Genomic DNA, 22,470 nt, shown 5'->3' on the forward strand with positions numbered 1-22,470 from the left:
TACATGAAGTATATTGCTCCCAACAGAAAAAAAAAAGGGAGATTTCTAGCCCATTGTAGTCATTTGGGTGGCAGTTGATAATTTTTAGTAGATAGGCCTGGCAGGAGGAGAGGGAAAATAGCATCTTGTTTGCTATCCCAATCAGATTTAGTTAAACCCTTTTTTAAAGTTACTTTTCTTATCCAATATTGATTACCTCGGTAATGATAACTTTATTGCTACTAACATTAAATCATTATTATTTTGCATATCTGGGGTCATGAATATGTAATGGAATTATGAAAAGTTATTGTTGAGGATCAGCTATTGTACATGACGTGACAATTTAACCCCTGTCCTTGAATATAAACAATCCAAGAAAGCGAAACTTTATCAGTGAAATGAAAATAGAATCTGATGACGTTTGTTGTTCCAATTCAAACAAGAGTCAGAGACACCCTTTCTTATTTCAAAGTGAATACAGGTAGTCCCCGGGTTACGACGGTGTCGGCTTACGATGTTCCAAAGTTACGACGCTTGTCAATAGACGTTATTTCCAGGGTTACGACGCCTACAACGCTCGTCTGGGAGATAAAATATGACCACCAAAAATTTCGGCTTACGACGTGTCTCAAGAACGGAACCCCCGTCGTAACCCGGGGACCGCCTGTACTTTAATTATTGCCAAGGTAGTTTCCCAATTGCCAGCACACTCGAAAGTGCGACGCTGACATATCCACAAGTAACCCAGATGAGGGGGGAAAGAGTTTTGTCCGCGGGTGTACCTCCGCATATTAACCCTTAAACGCCGAAGCGGTATTTTAAAAATCGTCTCCCGTATGCTGGCGGCGTTCGCGAGTGAGCGCCGAAGCGGAAAAAATGTTTTTTCAAAAAATCACACCACGCTTAGTTTTCAAGATTAAGAGTTCATTTTTGGCTCCTTTTTTGTCATTGCCTGAAGTTTAGTATGCAACCATCAGAAATGAAAAAAAATATCATTATCATATATGTATAAATATTTGGATATATGACAGTGCAAAAAAAAATTTCATAGATAATTGTATACAAATCGCGCTGTGAGCAAAATGGTTAAAGCTAACGAGTTAATTTTTGTTGTTGTATTGCACACTAAATTGTGATCATTTTGGTATATAACACATTGTAAAACGATCAAGGCAACACAGATAAAATATTATCACAAAATGATGCATGAATTTGTAACGCGCGGACATAAAAAAAGCTGTTTTCAAAAATTCACCATAAATCGAAATATTGTGCTAGATACTTCCTGTTTGTTGCAAAATGAAGGTAATTGATTGAATATTACTAGACTGTAAGTGTTGTAGCTTACAATTGCAGTTTTTGACCATTTCGGTCGAGTTAAAGTTGACCGAAGGACAAATATTTTTTATTTATCGTTATTTATATGAAAATATTTCAAAACTGATAAAAGCTACAACCATAGGCTGTTTTTGGCTGTATTCTACATGAAATTGCACACATTTTCATATATAAAACTTTATGTAACAGCTAATTTAAAATGGTGCAAACATTACGACAATCGGACAAAAAAATTTATGATTTTTTCGGAAGAGTTACAGAGCGGACGTAAGGAAAAAGTTTTTTTCATAAATTCACCATAAATCGAAATATTGTGCTAGAGACTTCCAATTTGTTGCAAAATAAAGGTAAATGATTCAATATTACTAGAATGTAATATTTTTAGCTTACAATTAAGTTTTTAGATCATTTCGGTTGAGTCAAAGTTGACCGAAGGTTGAAATTTTGGCACTAATTGTTATTTATATGAAAATATTTCAAAACCGATAAAAGCTACAACCATGGGTTGTTAATCGTTGTATTCTACATGAAATTTTGCACATTTTCATATATATAAAAACTTATGTAACGGCTAATTTAAATGGTGCAAAACATTACGACAATTGGACGAAAAAATTAGATTTTTTTTCGGAGAGTTACCGCGTGGACGTAAGGAAAATGTTTTTTTTTTCATAAATTCACCATAAATCGTAATATTGTGCTAGAGACTTCCAATTTGTTGCAAAATAAAGGTTAATGATTGAATATTACTAGAATGTAATGTAATAGTTTTTTACCATTTCAGTTGAGTCAAAGTTGACCGAAGGTTGATATTTTGACAATTATCGTTATTTATATGAAAATATTTCAAAACTGATAAAAGCTACAACCATGGGTTGTTTTTAGTTGTATTCTACATGAAATTGCACACATTTCCATATAACGTATATAACTTTATGTAACGGCTAATTTAAAATGGTGCAAACATTACAACAATCGGACAAAAAATTTATGATTTTTTCGGAAGAGTTACCGCGTGGACGTAAGGAAAAAGTTTTTTTTCATAAATTCACCATAAATCAAAATATTGTGCTAGAGATTTCCAATTTGTTGCAAAATGAAGGTAAATGATTACATATTACTAGAATATACGAGTTTTACATTTTTCAACCATTTCGGTAGTCAAAGTTGACCGAAGGTTGAAATTTTGGCACTTATCTTTATTTATATGAAAATATTTCAAAACTGATAAAAGCTACAACCATGAGTTGCTTTTTGTTGTATTCTATATGAAATTGTGCACATTTTCATATATAATACTCCATGTAATGGCTAATATAAAATGGTGCAAAAATTATGTCAAAGTGACAAAATAATTTCCGAGATGTATCGCTGATACTTTTTAGTGCGAGAAAAAAGAAATTCACTCTTGCGCGCCTGGGTAACGATTGTAAACAAAACAACAGCTTGATCCGTGAGCTCCAAGCATCCCCCAAGGCGAGTGATTCAAAAAGTTTTTTTGCCTAGTAAGCCTATAACTATTTTTCCGCGAATTTTTTAACAAACTTTTTTATATTGATGTACGTCCAATCGGCACCCAACAGACAATTTATATCAACGTTTAATACGTCCAATCAGCGTTAAAGGGTTAAAACTCACCATTTTACTATATGGAGATATTCTACTCACTGTTCAAGTATGTTAAGAGTTGTCTGGATTCTACTGGAATGAGGTTGATGTTTTTTCTTTCCATCAACAGGAATGCTGATGATGGGCAATGGTAGCAGTCCCTACATTCATCCTTATATAAACTCCTAGATCTCCCTATGAGATAAATGCTCTAGACCTTTGACTAAGATGATATGAAACAAACAAGAGTCCTCTGTTGCACTGTCCACCCACCATGAGTGACAATTACAATACTCATCTCCTCAACATGAAGAATTTTCCAACAAAAAATACTGAATTACTGCCAAATAGGTGGTACTAATACCAAGTTTCTCTACACCCATTTCTGTCACACTAACAAAACAAAGATAGTTTATCTGACCAAATGAAGCTCTGAAATCTGATTGAAAGCCATAACATTTTACACTTTTCTGAGACTTAAGATAGTAGTCTGACACCCAGGGGGGCAAGTAAATAAATATACTAATCTAATTCTCAATTTGAAGAGTATGAATTATGAAGTCTCATATAGTTCCCAATTAAGTGTACTGTATTTCACATTAACATTTGTATAACTACAAAGTAAATTCACAATGGACAAGACGAAAAGACCATTACATTGCTAAACAATCTTCTGCAAAATTGAATGTTCTACAGGGAAAAAAGACAAAATGGCAAAAACACATGCAAGAGAAAATAGTATATTGTGAATAAAATATAAATGATAAAAACAGACAATTAAAAAAGTAAGAAAAATTAAAGCAAACAAGCATGGCTCTGTCATGAGTGTAAAAATAGGATTAAAAAAATTTCAAGAGCAAAAGATAAATCATGTCACATACAGTCCTATGACACAAAAGTACAGTATTTTTGATTAGTTAAAATGTTTAAACAAAACACCTAGACCAGAATATTCCTCATTAAGTAAATAAAAATTTTTGTTTACCTAAAATAATGGACATGACTCAAAACTGACTCAGCTGTAAAGGTAACTGTATCACTGTCAAGCAAATTTGCTGTTTTCAAGTGCTGGATGGCATGCACAGCAACTTCTGAAAATAAATAAAATCATGTAGCTTTTTACTTTTTGCCATCATAAACCACACAAACAGTGGCCTATGAGAATTATGCACTTAAAGCCCCGTCCACAAAGTTGAGCTTTGCTCGACGAACTGTGTTCAATGTGATGTCAGAAGCAAGGAAGTCAGAACTTTTCCCGCTGTATCTACACTTCTGACGTTGGGCAAAGCTTCATTGGGCAAAGCTCACCTGTGTGGACAGGGTCTAACCACCAAATCATGGAATTTGTTTAAACTAAAGTACTGCTGTGTAGTGATCCCTCACAACTCGGTCATTTCAGGCATGGAACTTCATGTTATCTGGTATCTTGTATTATGTCTCTGTTACACCCACAATGTAGGTAGTGTAATTTTTTCATTCAAGCAACATATATGCCCCATAAGAATCTGCTGTATTTGCACTTCTGGAATTAATAAGTATCATAACACTTTTATACAATGGTATGAATTTATGAGAAAAGAAAAACCATTGCCTTATTAGAACCTTTACTTAACCCTTAATGGACGGGCATCCTCATGAGTAGCAATAACAGGTTTTGGGCAGTGGACGGAGTCAATCATGGTGAGTAACAATATTACACGTCATCGATTTGGGAGAATCAGGCGGGAAAGAGGTGCCATTACTTCTATAGCCCATAAATTCATTAATGGCAACTTTTAGTATGGCTAAAATCAACTGGGCGGATCATGAGAGTTAGTTGGGATCTTGACTTCAAGGGAGCATGTACTACTGCCTTTCTGTCTTCATGACCTCTTTTCGTAAATTTACTCATAAATATGCCAAGGGGTTACTGTTGGTTTTAGTTATCTTTTAAGATATTATGTCAGTTATACAAGCGGCCCTTGGTTAGCAGCAGGGGTTCTGTTCCTGGCTGCCGACGCTAAGCAATTTTCGACGCCACACTATTTTAAAGCCTGCAGCCGCCACACACCTTCTTTTGGAATACTAGACCAGTTAACAGTGCCCTAGACCAGTCAAATGGTGCCGTAATTCGCAATGGCGCATGAAGTAAAATTATATTTATGCAGTATAGTACTATAGAATTTAATGTACAGTACATTATAGTATTATAAATACTATAAAGCAAAAAAAAGTCTAACTTTAATCATTCAGGTGTCTAGAGTATGTAAAGATATAATAAGGTTTTACACAGTGTACAGGTAGCTGTAGTGTTCAAGTTACGATAATTCGTCTTACGATAATCTGATTTTATGAGAGACCAAATTACAATAGCCTAACTTTATCCCATCTTCTAGTTACATAAGTTCAAAAACAGCAAAAGAGAACGATAAAAGAATGGCTTTAATGTTATACTCGTTGTGTAATGTGTACAGCCATGAACAACCGAACGAGAAACTACTTTTTTTTCTAAGTACAACCGAATTGGATAACAACATCCGTTTGGCTTGCATTTCAATCATCGTACTATAGTAAACTATTACCGTAGTTGTTATAAATGATGTTATGTAGAACAGGACTGAAATATCTTAATGAAATAACTTTATTCGCGATAGATCAAAGATCAATATAGATAAAAGATCAATTGGGAAATATACTGTTAGATTTGAGCCTAGTTATAGCTTAAGCTGAAAAAACTGTTCACGCTGCTAATGACCATTATTGTGCATCGGCAACAAAGATAAAACTCCGGTAAACGTATGCCATCAAACACAAGTGTAGATAAAATTGAGATAAAATCATTTTAATCAAAACTACTGAGCTTGAAAGAACACATTTTACTGTTGGTTTCGCACCAATATAAGATAAATAACGTAAAGTTCGTATTAAGATGATATAAAGGAAAATTGCGAATGGAATCACGTTAATTTTTTTTCCTCAATAAACATCCCGCTAACGTATTCTGTTAAAAAAAAAAAATTAGTTCACAATCACAACGAGACATTCAAGTCATATTCCCACCTAAAAAAAACGTATAAGGAAAAATAACCCTGTCTCATATATGTCAAGTATCTAGATATTCGTTTATGCTAACTAGAAGCAAGAAAATTTGCTCAGAATTGTGTTACATATGGCGAAACAAACTCGTATTCGCCATCAGCTGATTTCCAAACCAAAACATTGGCCGCTCCACGGAATACTGGCTTAGATTTACCATAGTATTTTATAATACAATAATATGAGAATACATACAATATTATTGGATACAGTGAAGTAATGTATAACTTTTTAAAAGGTTTATGGAGAAGATGCATATTTACTTTTTCTTCTGTGCTTACCTTAATTTTCTTCACTGTGCCATCTACGTAGCAGTGGCATCTCAAGCTTGTACTGTTGTACCTCAATTTTTTCCTCAAGTAACAAAGAAAAGAATCGACCGAGTTGCACAGTTATATTTTGTAATTCTATCCCATGGAAAAACAAACAAATTGCAGTGTTGCAAAATTGAATGTATACGTGAGTTTTGTCTTTTAAAATCAATTTAAGCAACATTTGTAAATAATATAATTTGCTATAAAAACGTGATTCAATGATATAAATTAAAATGTTATTATTCGGGCGCGACTGAACCATTTATTGTCTTTATCATGTGAAGGGCTGTTACAAAAACTTCAAATGGTCATGCGTATTGCCACTGTATCATATTTATGTACAAAAATAAAAAAATACCCTGTAATACATTTTTCATACACATTTTAAACATACAGGCACAAAAACTTATAACAGGAAGGTGAAGTTTCATTATAACAAAAAGCTGAAGTTTCATTAACAAAATGAGATATAATTAGCTCCCAAATTAATAAAATATAACCACGTGAAGTCTTTGTAAATGCATTTTTCAGAACAGCGGCGGACAAGAACGAACATGAAAAAGCATCCTCTGATAACGTGGGGGGCAATTACAAAAGCTGCCTTAATTTGTATCATATTTATGTACAAAAATAAAAATACCCTATACATAATATATTTTCATACACATTTTAACCATAAAAGCATGAACATTTATAAAATCGACAAATCGATCGCTAAATTTGCACTTTCATTAACTCGATATTTTCAGAAGAGCGGCAGGCAGCGGTTCACAAGAACGGACAAGAAAAAACATCCTCTTTGATTGAAAGGCAGTTTCAAAAGCTGCCTTTGTATCATATTTCTGTGCAGAAATAAAAATACCCTATACGTAATACATTTTCATACACATTTTAAACATAAAAGCATGAACATTTATAAATCGACACATCCATAGCTAAATTTGCACTTATTTAACTCGATATTTTAGACATAAAACAGCGTCAGAGGCATATAGTATTTTACCCTAATACCTATGTAATAACTCTCAATAAAATTTTTTTAATATCATTTGCATAACCTTTATGGTCTGAATGGTATTTCTACAAATGTATGTACTCATTAGACATAACGGCACTGTTAACCGAAAATGTGCCGTAAAAATACCTTAAAATAGTACCTTATTTTTTTTAATGAATATTTTTGATGACAGCCATAAAACCGATTCGCCGCTAAGCAATTGCACCGTTAACCGCGCGCTGCCTGTAATGCAATTGTCAAATTAAAGTGCAAAGAATATTAGAAAACACATATACTGTACCACTCCAAAAAAGTTACTACATCTTCATTCTTGATAAACTTATGTAAATATTTTACAACAAATATGCTCAGAACTTGTTGCTGATGTTATTTCTTATCTGTTTTGATATTGTGTGAGCTGTAACTATAATTTTACAAATAAAATACAATTATTTTCTAGAAAAAACTTGTATAAGCAGGCAAGATTGTGACTGTGTTGTAAAAGAGGCCCTAACAAGGGGTCCTAAATACAGTCCTTTTCAACTTTTCGTGGGAGGTAGGGAAAATTATCTAGAATTTGTACTTAAACCATTTAAGTGTTTTTTTCTTAAATCGGCCAAACTCAGCTTTGTTGGCCTGGGGTGCTGCATATTGATTTTTAATCCCTGCTCCTAAGGGTTAAGTGAAGACCCTGCATGTCCCTCCATATGAAACCACCAGACCCAAATTTTGAATTTCAGCTGCTATGCACTCTTGGATGGCTCTTATGAAGTTTTTCTAACAATGTCTCATTTAATGGCCAAAAAAAGGGAAGTCAACAGGATGATGCAGAACTTCCTGAGTTTCAAGTTCACCCTGGTAGCTTATCTTTCCTCATATTGGTTACGTATTTCAACCATGCCACAGATTAGTAGTAGTGGAACCTTGACATTCTAAAGTCCCTACTCACGAAAAATCCGAGTTATGAGAGCAAAGACGAAGATTTTTTTGCTTTTGTATATGAAAATAATTCAGGTTGTGAAAGGGTGTACTATAAAGTTTGAGAATCGCCCGGACTGCCGAGAACAATTTTAAAACTCGCGCGCCCCTAACTCAGTAGACTCACTACCATCCTCCCTCTTTCCCAGTGGTTCCCTGATGCTAGTCACCGCCGTAAGATCCTGCTCTCCTATTGGTCAGCATCTATCCCATCAGGCCTCTACGTAAAAGTGTCTTTCGGCCACTTCATCGTATCAGCGCTATCGTATGCATGCAAATTCGTTTGTTCACATATATGTATTTCATTTGTTTTAGTAAATTTGTGTTAGTGATTTTGCTTTCTACTTTATCGTGTTGTGTGGAAACTTCATTAACTTAATTAGCCATGGGTCTCAAGAATATTGCTGAAGTTCACAGAAAGAAGAGAATGCTTTCTATGGAAACAAAGATGGAGATAATTAAGAAGTATGAAGCTGGCATACAGTTGAGTGTGATCACTAAGGACTATGGCCACAATCCATAAATGACAAGCACCATCTTTAAGCAGAAGGAAGCCATCAAAGCAGCTACACCTTCCAAGGACGTGAGATGGAGAAGCTGCTTCTTGTTTGGATTAAAGACATAGAAATCGCTGGCAACACGATGACCGAGATGACAATCTGCCATAAGGCCAGCGCTATTTTTGGTGATCTGATTGCCTAGGCCGAAGACGATGCAGGAGAGGGGACATCGACAGCAACCCCAGACTTAAGGGCTTCTCGGGGGTGGTTTGATAAATTCCGTAAACGGACTGGCATCCATTGGGTGGTGCGGCATGGGGAGGCTGCCAGCTCAGACATGAAAGTGGCCGAAGCCTTTATTAAGATGTTAGACGAGATGACGATCAAGGAAGGCTACAGTTCTCAGCAAGTCTTCAACTGTGATGAGACTGGCCTTTTTTGGAAAAAAATGCCTCGTCGGACATACATCACAGAGGAAGAGAAGAAGCTACCCGGGCATAAGCCTTTTAAAGACAGGCTTATGCTCACACTTTGTTCCAACACCAGTGGGGATTGTAAGGCCAAGCCCCTACTTGTGTATTATTCCAAGACTCCTTGAGCCTTCAAGGCCCACAAAATGCTAAAGGAAAAGCTTCCGGTGATGTGGAGGGCTAATGCGAAAGACTGGGTAACGAGACTTGTTCACCAAGTGGGTAAATCTGTGTTTCGGCCCGACAGTGAAGAAATTCTTGGGAGAGAAGCGCCTCCCTCTGAAATGTCTGCTGTGGTTGGATAATGCCCCTGCTCACCCTCCTGGCCTCGAGGAAGATATCCTAGCGGAGTATTCTTTTATCAAGGTTCTTTATCTTCTGCCTAACACCACCCCTCTCCTCCAGCCCATGGACCAGCAAGTGATATCAAACTTCAAGAAGCTGTATACGAAACATCTTTTCAAGAGATGTTTCAACATTACCGATACCACAAACCTCACCTTGCGTGAATTTTGGAAGGAGCATTTTGATGTTGTCATATGCATCCGACTCATCGCTCAAGCTTGGCAGGAGGTTTCGAGGTGAACCTTGAATTCTTTGTGGAGGAAACTCTGGCCTGATGCCGTATCCACCCGAGACTTCGAGGGATTCAATGTAGGCGAAGCTGATACAGATTCAGAAACAGTTGACGATCCTGAAACTATTTCGCAATCAGATCTTGATGAGATCATTGCACTCGGCAAGTCCATGGGCTAGTGGTCGACGAGGATGACATCAATGACCTTCTCGAGGAGCACCAAGAGGAGCTTATGACGAGGCCACGCAACATAACGTCGTTCAAGAAGAGTTCTCTAGCAGCGGTGAGGAGGAGGAGGAAGAGGAGGACCCTATGACAACGGCAGAAATTAAGGATGCTCTAGCTGCTTTTCATAAAGAGCAATCATTTGTAGAAAAAAAGACACCCCGAAAAGGTTTACACAGGTCGTATGCTTGCGCAGTTCGATGATGTTTGCCCCGAGTCGTTTCAGGAACATTGTGAAAAGTAGTCAGAAGCAATCTTCCTTGGATAGTTATTTTAAAGAGGCCTTTAGTAGTAGTAAGCAAACAGGAAGATCCAAGTGATACGAAAAAACAGAAAGTTGAAAGTGGTGAAGAAATTGAAATTTTGTAAAAAACATAAAGTATAAAAAAGTAAAAAAAAAAAAAATTAAAAATAAAAAAAAGAAAAAAAATAGAAATTTGATTTTAAGTTTTTTGTTAAATTAAGTGTTAATGTTTTCTGCCATTTGTTAATGTGTTTTTGTAAAGTTTAGTGTTAATGTTTTGCGGCCATTTTAATGTGTTTTGTAAAGTTAAGTGTTCATGTTTTTCTGCATTTGTCCTCCTCCTCTGTTGCCACTTTCGGAGATCGCTTCACTCGAAAGGTAAGGTTCCACATATGTTAGTCACTGAATGGTCCAAATTGTGTATTTCATTGTTATTGGTCAATTTAGCTTTAATTATAAATTTATTTACTGTGGTGTTTCTGTAGGGCTTGGAATGAATTGGGCAATTTACATGTAAAACATTGTTCGAGATACGAAAAAATCAGGTTACGAAGGCCGCTTCGGAACGGATTAATTTCGTATCCTGAGGCACTACTGTACTATAATAACACCAGCATGCTTTCAATAACTCTGGAAGAGTGTAAGAGAATCCTGCTGACTTTGTTTGTGGGGCATTGTATTCATTTCTTTAAAATGTCCATGTACTTCCAGTTATAATCTTGCAATATTTTCATACCAGTAGTTCCTTGTTGGACGAGTGGTTTTTGCAGTTGGCAATCAATCCAGTGGTCCGAAGTTTGATTCTTGGAGTGGCCAATGTGGAATCAGAGATGTATTTCTAGTATTAGAAATTCATTTCTCGATATAATGTGGTTGGGATCTCACAATAAGCTGTTAGTTCCGTTGCTAGGTGACCAATTGGTTCCTAGCCACGTAAAATATATCTAATCCTTTGGGCCAGCCCTAGGAGAGCTGTTAATCAGCTCAGTGGTCTGGTAAAACTAAGATGTAGAGAAAGAAAGACTCATATCAGTAGAGATTTTTTATGGTAGTAAGGTATTTTTAAGAAAACATTTAATTTTCCCGCCCTTACCCCTTTAACGCCAATTGGACTATTTTATGTCGAGATAATTTGTCTGTCGGGTGCCGATTGGAGGTATTTTACGTCGACATAGAAAAGTTTTTTTTTAAAAAATTTGCGGAAAAATACTTATAGGCCTACCAGCCGAAAACTTTTGAATCGTGCGCCTTGAGGGATGCTGGGAGTTCACGGATCAAGGTGTTGTTTTGTTTACAAACGTTACGCAGGCGCACAAGCGCGAATTTCTTTCTTATTGCACTTAAAAGTATCAGTGACACATCTCAGAAATTATTTTGTCACTTTGACATAATTTTTGCACCATTTTAAATTAGCTGTTACATGGAATATTATATATGAAAATGTGCGCAATTTCATGTAGAATACAACAACAAAATACTCATGATTGTAGCTTTTATCAGTTTTGAAATATTTTCATATAAATAACGATAAGTGCCAAAATTTCAACCTTCGGTCAACTTTGACTCGACCGAAATGGTTGAAAACACAATTGTAAGCTAAAACTCTTATTCTCTAGTAATATTCAATATTTTACCTTCATTTTGCAACAAATTGGAAGTCTCTAGCACAATATTTCGATTTATGGTGAATTTATGAAAAAAACTTTTTCCTTACGTCCGCGCGGTAACTCTCCGAAAAAATCATATGTGCGATTGTCGTAATGTTTGCACCATTTTAAATTAGCCCGTTACATAAAGTTTTTTCTGGGTCTCAGCTCGTGTCGGCCTATGAAAGTAATCCTTAATATCATCTTTCTAGGTAATATTATCCTAAAGTTACCAGAGAAAAAACAAAATTAAGAAAATGTCAGTAAGACTGACTCGCTCACTCTTAAAAAGAAGTGTCGGTATGATATAGGGGCGAGTGTGGAACACTACCACGAGACAAACACCAATTAGAACTTCCCTATCAGAATCCCCCTAAGAGAGAGCCGATACCAACGGGCGATGCAGCCTCTACTACTACTACTAGAGGACGCCACGGACAGCAGCGCCCCTAGCGGTCATCCTTAATTTTTAGCACCAGCGTCTAGACGCAGATTTTACTTGTGCTATATTTCTCAGGATTTATCTCGTATTCTACGATGGAACGCTCAGCAATTGCCACGGCTAAGTTAAGTAACTCATAAGTAATATTTTTATCACAGTTTTTTCTTCCGCGGTACCAGTATTTTCCTTTTTATAGGTCATATACGGTTCCCCGTTGTCTCGTGGCGGCCATGCTGCCTCGTAAGAATTCCCGGTCTTCCATACTGGGACTTCTTATACTTATGGGCTTACCTTATCACGTTCATTGTTTTACATCGAGTTTTAGCTAGTTTAGCCCTCTTACCATTCTCTTAGCTTGGTATTTAGGGCTATTATTATTTTTATTCTGGCCCAGCATCCCGGCTCTTGCTCTACATCGGCTATCGCTGGCTCCGAGTAGGCTCCTGTTTCTTGGAATAGTTTGCCTCCTCCTGGGCTTCTTTCTCTTTTACTAAAAGTGTCTCTTCCACCTTTCGATGTATTTTATTATTATTATTTAGGGTGTTAGGCTAGCCTAGGTGCTTGTTCCATGTATTGGTACAGCTTGGTTCACGTGGCCCTACCACGGTTGTGTTGATCGCGGCCTAGGCCACCGGTGGTCACGTGTTCCATAGCACCTTACCCTGCCCCTTCCCTCCCTCTCTGATGTAGGGAGGAGCTGGGGGACCCCTTGGTTGTCATAACAACCTCATAGCCTTCTCTCACATTCCGGAGGTGCCGGGGGTTCCGCCAGCAGGGGGTATAGGGCGACCACTATGAGGTACCGGGTCTCCATACGGGTAGTTGGTGAGGTGGGGAGGAGTAGGCCATCCCTTCCCCCTTTCCTCGCTCCCGCCGCGTTTCACCGGGACCTCCTTCCCCCCCCTACCCATTACTCAGCCACCTCTCTTACGATATGAAAGGAGCCTTCCGTCGCAGCCGGGGCCCCTTTGGTTATAGGATATTGGCTCCGCTAGCGGGCAGGGTGGGTGCTATGGATGGTCGATTGCTTGCCTACTATATCCTTATATCTCTCCCCCGCTACCGGAAGGGAGCTTACCCTTACCTACGCACTCTTCTAGTAGACGGGTGGAGAGAAGTTGGTTTTTATGTTGTTACTATACTATGTTAAGGATATATACCCTAATTTAAGATATTTTACAATGAATTGTGTATTATAATATTTATGTTAATCAACCATCCCCGCCATTATCCGTTGTGGTTTCCATTACCACCACTCTAGTTGGTTATTCTTGTGCCTCCGCCACTGGCGGAGCCATAGCCTTTCTTCCAACATGGTTACCACACGTATTTTAGCAGGGGGCTCTGGTTTTATCTAACTTTATCGCATCCGGCACCAGCGGAGCATATGTTTAGGCTGTAGTGTTTACTTTGTACTCATGTACGTTTTCACTTACAGGCTACCAACTGCCAGGTCCTCGCTTGTAATGCGACGCTGCACACCCTGCGGACATGACGAGTGCAGGTCCCTCACGCCCCATGTGCCCCCACCTTGTTCAACGAGTCTATCGTCTGGCATTTCCCGAGGCCTGCACTATGCTACGACCTGGTCGATCAGCTGGTTGGTGGGGTAAGACCATTATGAGGTTATTTATCAATTTACTAACACTTTTAGTTCGTAAGTTGGTTAACTCTGTCCGCAATTGTAGCTAATTCAGCCCTTTCTTTCAGGTCTAGCGGTGTGAGGGAAGTCGCCCTCTTGCCACCCTGAAAGCGTGGGTGGGGCGGCTTTGGGAAGAACCCGCCAAGGGCCGGGCAGCCCTACATATTGGATAGGAAGCTGGCCATCCAGATCTTCCCTGCGGGAAGTCGACGGGCTACGTCGACCCCTTGTCCGCCGCCCCCGTGATAGCCGCCATCCAGCAAGAACTCCAGCAGTCGTTGGGGGTCGTAGCCGCCCAGGAGTCAGTTCCGGACGTCGCCGGCCTGGACCTGAATCTTGAGCCGATGGCGGTAGTGAGTGAGGGTTTGTTGGTTGAGGTAGGTTTGTCGGGCGCCCAAGGTCTTTCCTTGGGCGCTCCTGGATCTTCTCCTGTCCCTTCTTCTTCCGCCTCTTTCCAAGGCTTTCCGGGATCCGAGATCCCTAGCCGCACTCCCGCTCTCTCTGTACCTCCTAAGGAGAAGGGAAAGAGAGAACCGAAGACCTTGTCTAAGACGACTTCTAGGAAGTCGTCTTCGTCTTCTTCGGCTAGGAAGTCATCGACTTCTTACGCCGACGCTGTGAATGCTAAGCCAAGCTCTTCCCAGTCGAAGAGCTCCAGAGGCAAGGCTTCGAAGGAGAAAGCTCGCGCTACCTCCGAGTCGTTGCCTTCTCCCGCCTCCGCTGCCCCCTCTCCGGCTATGCCGGCAGGGGTGGCAAGCACCAGCTCCTGCGTTCCTTCTCCTGTCTCACCAGGAGTGATGGGAGCAGGTAGGAGTGATGGTTGGTTCCCTTCCCAAATCTCAGCTTGGGAACACGTTTTGAGCAGATGTTCGCACAATTGTCGAGCACTCTGTCTCAAACTGGACAGACGGTCCAGGAACTCTCGAATAGAGTAAGAGAGAATGAGGATCGGATGGCTGGGCTATCCCAGGCTCCTCCCCCAGTATCCCCTGCTTCTAGCACGGGGATTCTCCAACTCCCGTCTTACGACTCCTTGCCAGCTTTCTCTATGGAGAATCCATGGAGAGTAGCGGCCTACGCTCCCTTTAAGGACGGGATGATTTCGATCCCGGAGTTTGGCACTCGAAGGATTGAGGACTTCGAGTTCTATCCTCCGGTCTGTCACAGCCTTTCATCGGGTATGCTAGGCTGACGCCAACGGCTCTTACAAGGGAGGACAAGATCTCGAAGGAGTCAGTCCTCTACAGTAGAGATCACGCCCAACGGGAATGGGTTCACTGCCTTGAGGACTGGATGTACTAATACTAAACTCCAGGCCTATAGACCCCTTCACTATTTTCGCCACGGAAGAGGTAGGTCTCTCTTCCGTTCGCCACGAAATTGGTGGAGAAGGCTCTTCAGGCAGTCCTCAAGGATGAGCCCGTTCCACAGTTGAGAGAGTCGGAGTCCACTTCTCCACTCTTTCCGCCTTCGGAGAGTTATGGGAAAACCTGCCAGCTACTTTCACGCAGGGTAAACTCAAGCCGGACTGCGCTATGGACCAGTTCGGTGAGAAGTTACCTAGGCTGTGCCGGACTCCCTAATCCAGGCAGAGTTCGATGCGCGAACTAGGTTTGGCAGGTCCCTTAACTCCCTCATCGTCACGGAAATGGCTGCGCTGTCTTACGCGAACGAACCGCTATTCAAAATCCTGGCAAAATCGCAATTTCAGACGGTTCTGTTAGACGCTTTTGACTTCTTCCAAGCCAGGAAGAACTGTCGGAAGCATGTTCTTCAAGAGTGCACCATCAGGCACGAGCCTAATAGACTCTTGACTGCCAGCATGTGGGGAGCGGATCTCTTCCCTGAGTCAGCAGTGAACGAAGTCCACCACGAAGCTGCTTAGACTCAACCAGAGCCTTAGAGCTAGGTGGGGTATTTCCTCTAAGAGGAAAACAGGATCCGTTCCCACTGCTGGCAAGAAACCAAAGAAGGCTGGTAGGAGGTTCCAGCCATATAAAAAACTCCAGCATCAGCAGCAGTTTGTGCAGCAGTCCCAGTCACCCAACCAAGGACAACCTGCTACATCTTAAGCAAACTCAGCTTTCCTCCTGGTGCCCCAGCAATCGCAACCTTCGACTTCCTATGCTATCTCGCCTGCCTTTAACCCTGCTTATGAAGCTCAAGGCTACTCTCAACCGAGGGGTAGGGCGAGAGGTTACTTTCGTCACCGTGGCGCAGGAAGGGGCACAAGGAGTAAGCAGGTTCAGAGGAGGGCGTGGTGGCCAACCCGCCCATCAGCAATGAGGCTCCCCAGGTAGGAGGGAGGCTGTTCCTCTTCCGCCACAGGTGGGGGTTCAGCAGTTGGCACAGAGCATAGTGGTCCAAGGGATTAGGCTGGAGCTGGATCCAAGATCCTCCTCCAATCAAATCATTCCATCAGGTACCGTCAAAGGAATTGATAGATTACGCGGAAGAACTCCTTCAGAAAGGAGCTATTGCGAGAGTCAAACATCTAAAATTTCAAGTCGCTTATTCAGCGTGCCAAAGAAAGGCTCAACAAAAAGAAGGGTAATCTTAGACTTGTCAAAAGCTAAACTCTTTCATTCGCTGCGACAAGTTCAAGATGCTTACCCTCTCGCAAGTAAGGACATTACTTCCGCGTGGAGCCGTCACATGCTCCATCGATCTTACAGACGCATACTATCATATCCCTATAGCCAGGCACTTCCGCCCATTCCTAGGATCAGGCTAGGAAGTCAGATTTCTCATTCAAAGTGATGCCCTTCGGTCTGAATGTAGCCCCAGGGTATTCACAAAGATAGCAGAAGTGGTTGTACAACAATTGAGAGCTCAGGGAATCATGGTAGCGGCATACCTCGACGATTGGTTAATCTGGGCACCAACAGTCGAGGAATGTCTCAAAGCTACCAAAAAGTAGTTCACTTTCTGGAACATCTGGGGTTCCAGATAAACAAAACGAAATCCAGACTTGTTCCGGAATCTCGTTTTCAATGGCTAGGAATCCAATGGGATTTGTCCTCCCACAATCTATCAATTCCAGTAGCCAAACGGAAGGAAATAGCAAAATCTGTCAGCAATTTCTCAAGTGCAAACAAACGTCAAGAGAAACCAGGAGAGAATCCTAGGGTCTCTTCAGTTTGCTTCGGTAACAGATATCCTTCTGAAAGCAAGGCTGAAAGATATAAATCGAATTTGGGGCGGTCAAAAAGCAAACTCCAAATATCGAGACAAGTTGTCAGTAATCCCACAGATCCTCCGCAACCAACTACGGCCTTGGTCAAAAGTAAAGAACTTAGCCAAGAAAGTACCCCTTCAATATCCCTCCCAATGTTAACCATTCACACGGACGCATCCCTGTCCGGGTGGGGGGATACTCTCAGTTCAAACAGGTTCAGGGGACTTGGTCAGTTCAATTTCGCCAGCTCCACATAAACGTGTTGGAAGCAATGGCAGTATTTCTTACTCTGAAGAGACTGCTTCCCCCGAAGAAGTCTCATCTAAGGCTAGTTTTGGACAGTGCAGTGTAGTTCATTGCATCAACAGAGGAGGGTCCAAATCCAAGCATGTGAATCATGTCATGATAGCCATCTTTGCATTAGCAAACAAACACAAATGGCATCTGTCTGCCACTCACCTGGCAGGAGTAAGAAATGTATAGCAGACGCCCTGTCCCGGTCGTTCCTCTGGAATCAGAGTGGTCTCTGGACGTCGGGTCATTCCAGTGGGTAAGCCTGAGAGTCCCAGGTCTCCAAGTGGATCTCTTCGCCTCACAAGCGAACCACAAGCTCCCTTGCTATGTGGCCCCCAACCACCCTGGACCCCATCTGGCTTATGCCACGGACGCCCTGTCGTTGGATTGGAATCAGTGGAGGAGAATTTATGTTTTTCCTCCAGTGAATCTTCTTCTTGAAAGTCCTAAGCAAACTAAGGTCTTTCAAAGGGATAGTAGCTCTGATTGCACCGGACTGGCCCAAGAGCAACTGGTATCCTCTTCTTCTGGAATTGGGTCTCCGACCTCAACGGATCCCCAATCCCAGCTATCACAATCAGTACAAATGAGGACTGTGTTCGCTTCCTCAGGAACTCTCCAGACCCTAACTTTATGGACTTCATGAAGTTTGCGGCTAATAAAGATGCTGACATTGATCCACAGAATATTCTCTTCCTAGAATCAGATAAGAGAGAGTCAACCATTAGACAATATGACTCAGCTGTTAAAAAATTAGCATCTTTCTTGAGAGAATCGAACACTACAACCATGACAGTTAATTTGGCTATATCCTTTTTCAGATCCTTGTTTGAAAAAGGTTTAGCAGCTAGCACGATTACCACTCATAAATCGGCTTTGAAGAAAATCTTTCAAGTAGGTTTTCAGATAGATCTGACTGAATCTTATTTCACATCTATCCCTAAAGCCTGTGCTAGACTTAGACCTTCTCAGAGGCCTACTACAGTTTCATGGTTCTTAAATGATGTCCTCAAACTAGCTTCAGATACTGACAACTCATCTTGTACATTCATAATGCTCCTGAGGAAGACTTATTATTATTAAGCACCTAGCCTCAGGAGCTAGAATTTCAGAACTGTCGGCTCTATCCAGGGATGCGGGTCATGTGGAATTCCTCCCATCAGGAGAAGTTCTACTTGCTCCGGATCGTAGCTTTTTAGCCAAAAATGAGATCCTCTTGCAAGGTGGGCTCCTTGGAAGGTTGGTTTCCCACTTCCACAGGATCCTTCTCTCTGCCAGTATCAACTCTTAGAGCCTTTCTATCTCGTACTTCTTCAAGATCCTCAGGTGCTCTCTTCATGAGAGAAAAAGGTGGTACTTTGTCAGTGAAAGGCATTAGACAGCAAATCCTTTACTTCATTAAACAAGCCAACCCTGAGTCATTCCCAAAAGCACATGATATCAGGGGAGTAGCCACCTCAATTAATTATTTTCAACATATGAACTTTGAGGATCTTAGAAAGTATACTGGATGGAAATCCCCGACAGTCTTTAAACGGCATTATTTAAAGTCCTTGGAATCTTTAAAGTTTTCAGCAGTAGCAGCGGGAAACATAGTTTCCCCTGATACTGCTTAGTAGTTGTAGTATTAATCCAGGTCTCCTTTCTACCTACTTCAACCAACATGCCAATCAACCTATCACCAGGCTACTCATCATCATAGCCTTAGCCGTTGTGTGTTGTAGTGGTTTGTCCCTTTTTTTTTTTTTTTTTGCTAGGGACAACCACCCTTGTACTGATATGTACCTCAGTGGTCCTACCCTTATTTTTATGCTAGGATAGGCCACATAGTTTGTATAAATTCTCCAATTGGATTTGTGATAACTTCAGTCACAATGTGTTTGTATCATTTAAATTAATGATGGAATTGAGTGTACCTACCCTTATTTTTATGCTAGGGTAGGACATGTAGTATATATGATTGTACTTATATGTTCTAATTAAGTAAATTCAAACATTTCCTTATTTTACATGCATATTTATGAATTTTGTTACTACCAATTTAAGTACTTTAGTTTACTAACATCTGTTATTGATTACTGTAATAAGTTAGTTTAAGTACTTAATTTTGTATGCTGTATTTGATTTACTTATATTATATCCATCATTTTAATATGTTTTTTCATTTTTCCCTTTCCTCCATTTGTCTGTTTCTCTGGTATTCTTTCATAGGCCGACACGAGCTGAGCCCAGAAAGGGATTTTGACGAAGGAAAAATCTATTTCTGGGTGATTGGCTCGTGTCGCCCTATGAAACCCATCCCTTTTTATGGTTTGTTTTCCCCCCCTTGCAGGACAAGATGGTATTTATGTTTTAATTAAGGATGACCGCTAGGGCGCTGCTGTCCGTGGCGTCCTCTAGTAGTAGTAGTAGAGGCTGCATCGCCCGTTGGTATCGGCTCTCTCTTAGGGGGATTCTGATAGGGAAGTTCTAATTGGTGTTTGTCTCGTGGTAGTGTTCCACACTCGCCCCTATATCATACCGACACTTCTTTTTAAGAGTGAGCGAGTCAGTCTTACTGACATTTTCTTAATTTTGTTTTTTTTCTCTGGTAACTTTAGGATAATATTACCTAGAAAGATGATATTAAGGATTACTTTCATAGGGCGACACGAGCCAATCACCCAGAAATAGATTTTTCCTTCGTCAAAATCCCTTATATATGGAAATGTGTGCAATTTCATGCACAATACAACTAAAAACACAACCCATGGTTGTAGCTTTTTATCAGTTTTTAAATATTTTCATATAAATAACGATAAGCCTGCCAAAACTTCAACCTACGGTCAACTTTGACTCTACCGAAATGGTCGAAAACCCAATTGTAAGCTAAACTCTTATTCTCTAGTAATATTTAATCATTTACCTTTATTTGCAACAAATTGGAAGTCTCTAGCACAATATTTGATTTATGGTGAATTTATGAAAAAAAAAAATTTTTCCTTACATCCGCGCGGTAACTCTTCCGAAAAAATCATACGTGCGATTGTCGTAATGTTTCGCACCATTTAAATTGGCCGTTACATAAAGTTTTATATATGAAAATGTGCACAATTTTTATGTAGAATACAACAATAAATAATTGAAGGTTGTAGCTTTTCTCATTTTTGAAATATTTGCATATAAATCACAATAAATAGAAAAACACCACGTTCGGTCAACTTTGACTCTACCGAAATGGTCGAAAAACGCAATAGTAAGCTAAAACTCTTACAGTCTAGTAATATTCAGTCATTTATCTTCATTTTGAAACAAATGGAAGTCTCTAGCACAATATTTAGATTTATGGTGAATTAAAAAAAAAAAAAACTTTCCTTCCCTCTCCGCGTGCGGATTCTCCGCCGCAAATCTCCGAAATGCGTACGTCGCTTTCTCGGAATATTTGCTCAGTTTCATATTAGGTGTTTCATAGATTTTTATATATGAAAATGGCCGCAATTTCATGTAGAATACAACAATAAAATAATTGAAGGTTGTAGCTTTTCTCATTTTTGAAATATTTGCATATAAAAATGGTCGAAAACTGCAATTGTAAGCTAATACTCTTACAGTATAGTAATATTCAATCATTTATCTTCATTTTGAAACAAATTGGAAGTCTCTAGAACAATATTTAGATTTATGGTGAATTTAAAAAAAAAAACAATTTTTACGTCCGCACGTTACGAATTCATGCATCATTTTGTGATAATATTTGCTCTGTGTTGCTTTGATTGTTTTACAATGTGTTATATACCAAAATGATCGCAATTTAGTGTACAACCGTTTTGCTCACAGCGCGATTTGAATACAATTATATATGAAATTTTGTTTTCGCGCTATCATATATCGCATTATTTATATATGATAATGATATTTTTTTATTTCTGATGGTTGCATACTAAACTTCAGGCAATGACAAAAAAAGAGCCGCAAAATGAACTCTTAATCTTGAAAACTAAGCGCGCTGTGATTTTTTTGAAAAAATATTTTTTCCGTTTCGGCGCTCACTCTGACACCCCCTCGGCACACGGGAGACGATTTTTATTATACTCCTTCGGCGTTTAAGGGTTAAATACTTCTAAAGCTAATTTTTTTTCTATTTCAATGGAGCACTTGCATTTTATGTAAGATATTCAATATTTGTACTTTTAATTACCCTTATTGTTTCTTTGTTTTCATATTTTACTTTCCGAAAGTTGAAATTCACGGAAAGAAGAGGATGCTCTCTTTGGAGACGAAGATGGAGATTATCAAGAAGTATGAAGCTGGTATACGATTGAGTGTGATCGCTAAGGAATACGGCCGAAATCCGTCGACAATAGGCACCATCCTTAAGCAGAAGGATGTCATCAAGCAGCTACAACTTCCAAGGGCATCACTATTTTGTCCAGCAAGAGGACCCACGTGCACGACGAGATGAAAAGGTTTCTTCTTGTCTGGATAAAAGACAAAGAAATTGCTGGTGATAGGATAACGGAGACGGCAATCTCCCACAAGGCCAGCGCTATTTTCGGCGATTTGATTGCCCAGGCCGAAGACGACGGAGGAGAAGGGACATCAACGCCAACCCCAGGGTTCAAGGCTTCGCATGGGGGGTTCGAGAAATTCCGTAAACGGACTGGCATCCATTCGGTGGTGCGGCATGGGGAGGCTGCCAGCTCGGACACGAAAGCGGCCGAATCCTTTAAAAAGACGTTCGACGAGATGATGACCAAGGAAGGCTACAGTTCTCAGCAAGTCTTCAACTGTGATGAGACTGGCCTTTTTTGGAAAAAAATGACTCGTCAGATCTACATTACGGAGGAAGAGAAGAAGCTATCCGGGCATAAGCCTATGAAAGACAGGCTGACGCTCGCACTTTGTTCAAACGCCAGTGGGGATTGCAAGGTGAAGCCCCTACTGGTCTATCATTCCGAGACTCCTCGAGACTTCAAGGCCC

General features: G+C 40.1%; 1 protein-coding gene across 4 annotated transcripts in view; it reads right to left on the minus strand.

Annotated features, from left to right (window-relative positions):
- The window catches only part of LOC135219377 (DNA repair protein RAD51 homolog 3-like), a 247,163-nt gene that overhangs the window by 87,554 nt on the left and 137,139 nt on the right, over positions 1-22,470 (minus strand). For all 4 annotated transcript variants that reach the window (XM_064256100.1, XM_064256101.1, XM_064256099.1 and 1 more), the window contains one exon: positions 3,914-4,019. In XM_064256100.1, the coding sequence (XP_064112170.1) occupies positions 3,914-4,019 (106 nt within the window). The remainder of the gene's footprint in view (positions 1-3,913; positions 4,020-22,470) is intronic.

Source organism: Macrobrachium nipponense, chromosome 1, assembly GCF_015104395.2.
Source record: "Macrobrachium nipponense isolate FS-2020 chromosome 1, ASM1510439v2, whole genome shotgun sequence".
Lineage (NCBI taxonomy): Eukaryota > Metazoa > Arthropoda > Malacostraca > Decapoda > Palaemonidae > Macrobrachium > Macrobrachium nipponense.